The sequence below is a fragment of the Corapipo altera genome, unplaced genomic scaffold, assembly GCF_003945725.1.
Source record: "Corapipo altera isolate COAL_440 unplaced genomic scaffold, ASM394572v1 127719, whole genome shotgun sequence".
Lineage (NCBI taxonomy): Eukaryota > Metazoa > Chordata > Aves > Passeriformes > Pipridae > Corapipo > Corapipo altera.
The window spans coordinates 22,836-27,534 of NW_020885171.1; the positions used below are offsets into that span (position 1 = coordinate 22,836).

At 59.0% G+C, this 4,699-nt stretch overlaps 1 protein-coding gene across 1 annotated transcript in view; it reads right to left on the reverse strand.

Annotated features, from left to right (window-relative positions):
* Positions 1 to 3,238, reverse strand: part of LOC113940063 (fer-1-like protein 5) — a 22,271-nt gene extending 19,033 nt beyond the window's left edge. Inside the window, 12 exon segments of the mRNA XM_027631120.1 lie at positions 90 to 169; positions 245 to 356; positions 430 to 545; positions 637 to 667; positions 883 to 933; positions 1,032 to 1,094; positions 1,169 to 1,297; positions 1,689 to 1,838; positions 1,919 to 2,027; positions 2,108 to 2,199; positions 2,286 to 2,341; positions 2,534 to 3,238. Of these exon segments, the coding sequence (XP_027486921.1) occupies positions 90 to 169; positions 245 to 356; positions 430 to 545; positions 637 to 667; positions 883 to 933; positions 1,032 to 1,094; positions 1,169 to 1,297; positions 1,689 to 1,838; positions 1,919 to 2,027; positions 2,108 to 2,199; positions 2,286 to 2,341; positions 2,534 to 2,618 (1,074 nt within the window). The 5' untranslated portion in view covers positions 2,619 to 3,238.
* Positions 3,239 to 4,699: the final 1,461 nt, after the last annotated feature.

A 4,699-nucleotide genomic window follows, 5' to 3' on the forward strand; every position in this document is an offset into this window, starting at 1 on the left:
GAGCTGCATCAGGCAGAGCCATGAGGCCCCCACCATCACCCAGTCCCCCTGTTTTTCCTGTTGCGCCCCATTCCCTGCCCAGCACTCACCGTCCTACCGGCAAAGCTGACCCGCACTGCCACCTTCCCCCAGCCCCTCCTGACGCCCAGGTACGGCCGCACCGGCTCCACTGCCACGGGAAGGGGAGACAGGTGAGCAGGGGAGTCCCCCAAACCCCCACAACCCCAAACCCCCCTGTGCCCACCCTGTGGCAGGTCCTGGGCACGGTACACACGGATCTGCAGCATGGTAGCACATGGGGGTGGGCGCAGCAGGTTGGATTCCACGTCCTCGTCCCCCGCTGGCACCTCCTGCTCCTTGGGGAGGTGCCACAAATTAGGAACCCCGCAGGAAGGTTTTCGGGGTGCTGAGGGGTTTACGAGGCCTCACCTGCACTCTCTCCCCCGCCCGGCGCACGGCCAGGCTGACCTGCAGGTACCCCTGGGAGCGGCTGTCATGGTGCTGCGGGTGCTGCAGGCTCAACCACTGCTGGCTCAGGGTGCGCCCTGAAATGGGGGGGAGACCTTGTGATCATCTTGGGGTCACCCTAAAATCACCCTGGTGTCACTCCAGTGTCACCTCAACCCTCTCACCCACCTGGTGCAGAGTACACAGTGCCGATGTCGAGCTGCAGGGATGGCAAAGGGGTGAGAGTGATCCCACACCCCATTCCCAACAACCCATTCCCCTCGCCCCATTCCTGAAACTCCATTCCTGATGTCCTGTTCCAGACCCCCCATTCCCAACATCCCATTCCTGACATCTCATTCCCAAGTCCAACTCCCAATGCCCTGTTCCAGTCCCCCAATTCCCAATTCCTCATTCCCAAGCCACATCCCTCACCTCGAAGGTGCCAATGACAGATTTGGTGCAGAGGTTTTGGGAACGGAGCACCTGTGAAAGGGAGGGGATATGGCATCAGGAGCCACCTCCTGTCCTTGTCCCGTCCCTGTCCCTGTTCCATCCCTGCCAGTGCCACCAATCCTTCCCACCTGGATCCGGATGGGCTGTGCCACCAGCTGCTCTGGCGTCTCGTGGAAATTTTGGCAGAACACCTAAGGAAAGGGCAAAGAGGGTGAGCGTGGGCTGAAGGGCACTGGGGGTCCCTGTGTCCCCTCCCCGGGGTCACCTCATTGAAATAGGGGTTGTTCCCTGTCCGGCTCCGGGTCCGGAAGTGCCGCTTCCCTATGAGCACCTTCACCACCGGCCTGATATCGTTGCCCTGGAGCTGCCGGGCCTGGATGATCCTCACCCGGACCTGCGGGAGAGGGACAGGGACAGAGTGGGCGATGGGTGGGATGCCACCCCTGGGGGTCTTGGAGTCCAGGGGCCTTGGGTTGGAGTCCAGGATAGTCTTCATTTGAAGTCCAGGACAGGTTTGGTTTGGGGTCCAGGATAGGCTTGGTTTAGGGTTAAGGGACTTGGTCTGGGGGTCCAAGAGGTTTTGATTTGGAGGCCCAGGGGGATTGGTTTGGGGGTCCAGGATAGGCTTAGTTTGGGGGTCTAGGAGGTTTGGTTTGGAGGTCCAGGGGGCTTGGCTCAGTTCGGGGTCCAGAATAGGCTTGGTTTGGGTTCCGGGGGGATTGGTTTGGGGGTCCAGGATAGGCTTGGTCTGGGGTTTAGGCCAGGCTTGGTTTGGAGTGCCATACCTGGAAATCCTCTTTCCTCTCCACGGGGGCCCTGCCAGAGCTCTGAGGTGGCTCCAGTGCCCCCGGCAGTGCCACCCATCCCTGAGGGGTGACCGTGGCGTTCTCAGTCTTGCCACGGGGGGTGTAGTAACAGCGGAAGGTGACAGTGCACTGCAAAGAGACAGTGACACCCCAGTGGCCCTGGTGGCACCCCAGGGTGCTGGAGGGGGGCTCCGTGGGGGGGAGCTCACCCCTGTGGGCTTATCCCAGCGGTCCAGAAGCAGGGCATCCCTGCGGGCCATTGGCAGGCTGGGGTTGGCCACCAACTGGTCCAATGACACTGTGGTGCCACCCAAGTCCCTGTGGGGACAGGGGAACATGGTGAGTGTGGCTATGAGGTGGGGGTCAACCTGGGGTGCCCACCCACACCTGCCACTCACCCCCGGGGCACCAGGTGGTCCCAGTGCTTGAGGCGCAGGCTCAGCGTGTCCGTGGGGCTTAGGGGACACTCGTCCAGTGACCACACCAGCTCCTGGGGGTTGGAGGGAGGTGACAAGGGGTCAGGGGGATAACCCATGTGTTCCTGTGCCACTGCAGGTCCCCCTGGGGTCACCTCACCTCATTCCAGGTGGGGCTGCGCTCCTCAGGCACCACCTGGGTTCTCCTGGAGGTACCTGTGGAGAGGACAAGAGGAGGGTGGTGGCACCTCAGGGTGGGGTCATTGGGGTAGCAAGGTAAGCCTGGCACTGGCCCCATGCATTGGGACACCCAGAGCTGGGATGCCACCCCTCACACCAGGATGGTCAATACCACCCAGCCCCACAGGGACAGCCACTGCGGTGTCCCCTTCCCGTTCCCAGTGGTACCTCGGAAGCAGACGGACAGATGGACACTGGGACCAAAGCCGGTGGCCCCGGGGATGTGGACACTGACCACATGGAGTCGCAGCATGGCCAGGGATCATTGGCACTGGGGGTGGCGGCAGGAGTGTCACCAAGGGGCTGCCACCAATGGACCACCCCTGAGGTCCTGTCACTGGTGATGGCTTCAGTGCTGTCACCAAAGAAATGGCTGCAGGTTTGTCACCAATGTGCCATTCTCGAGGTTGTCACCAAAGGGGTGCCACCAATGTGCCCCTCCATGTGCTGTCCCCAAACTGATGACACCACAGCAGCATAACGGTTTGGTTCTCACATTCCAGAATGTCAGCAGGAGGGAGGCAGGGCAGGGACTGTTGGATGGATAGATGTCACTGTGTCCCTGTGTCCCCATGTCTCTGCCATCGTGTGGCCATGTCTGTGAGCAGCCATGTCCCCATGTCCTTGTCACTGCCATGTCCATGATCAGCCATGTCAGCGTGTTCCTGCGTCTCCCTGTTCATGTGCTCCCACGCCTTGTGTCACCCTGACGCAAAGGGGACATGGTGGGGACATTGGAGGGATGCGGAGGGGACAGGAAGGGGACACAGAGAGGACACGGAGCAATGATGGAGGGGACAATAAGAGGGGACATGGAGACACCAGTGACGGAAAACGGTGGAGCCGTGTGGAAGATGTGAAGTGTTCATGGATGGGACAATGAGAGGCATGGGGAGAGGACATGGTGAGGATGTGAGGAGTTCATGGATGGGACACAGAGGGGACACGGAGGGGCACAAAGGGGCCATATTCGGAACACAGGACTGCGGGAAGATGGGAATGTCGAACATAGGAATGTGGGAACACTCCCTTAACACTCGTGCTGTGCTCTGGCACTTCCTGAGGTTTTGGAGGAGGGACAGGGCCACATGTGTGCACTCAGTGGGGGTGGAAGGTGTTGGACCAGATGATCCCTGCCTGTCCCTTCCCACTTGGGATATTCTATGACTCTGTGGGAGTGCCCAGTGTCCTGTGCAGAGGCAGAAGTTGGACTGGTTGATCCTTGTGTTTCCCTTCCCACTCGAGACATTCCATAATCCCTGCCTGTCCTTTCCCACTCGGGATATAACCTGATCCCTGTGTGTCCCTTCTCCCTAAGGACACTCCATGATCCCTGTGTGTCCCTTCCCATTCAGGAAAACTAATCCCTTGCTTGCTAAAATGGATAAATAGTAAACAGGTTTGGAGTTGGTGCTGGATTTATGGAATTCCACTGGACACCCAACTCTGGAAGAAATGACCCGTGTCTCTCTCCAGTGGGTCGTCATTGGTTTGTCGCACACTGGGAAGGGTTCCCATTTCTGCAGACAACAATGGGACAGGACTGTGGGAACACAGAACTGAGGGAACATAGGAGTGAGAGAACATGGGCACACAGGACTGCCAGAACATGGGAACACACAACCACAGAAATATGGGACTGCAGGAATGCAGAAACATGGGAACATGTAAGTATGGGAACATGGGACTGTGGGAACACGGGAACACAGAATTACAGGAACATGGGAATATGGGATTGTAGGAACACGAAAGTGCCAGAACACAAAAACACGTGACCACAGGAACACAGGAATGTGGGAACACAGGGCTGCAGGAACATGGAACAGCAATCCCACAAGACAGTGGGAATGTGGGAACATAGGAACAGGGAATTGTGGTAACAAGGGAACATGGGATTGCAGGCACTGCCAGAACACAGGAACACAGAACTGCGGGGACGCAGGAAAGTGGAAACACAGGACTACAGGAACATGGGACTGCAAGATGATGGGAATGTGAGAACACGGGAACGCTCCCTCAACGCTCGTGTGCACTTGAGGGGTGGTGAAAGGTTGGACCGGATGATCCTTGTGTGTCCCTTCCCCCCAGGACATTATCGGATCCTTGTGTGTCCTTTCCTCCTCAGGATGTTCTGCGGGAGCGCCCGGTGTCCTGTGCAGGGCCAGGAGTTGGACTGACTGATCCGTGCGGGTCTCTTCCCACTCGGGCCATCCACGATCCCTGGAGGTCCCTCCCTAATTGGGATATTCCCAGATTCCCTCATCCCCCTCAGGATATCCTCGGCATCCCGCCCCGCGCACGCGCGCTGAGCATCCGGGGCGGGGGCGCGCCCCG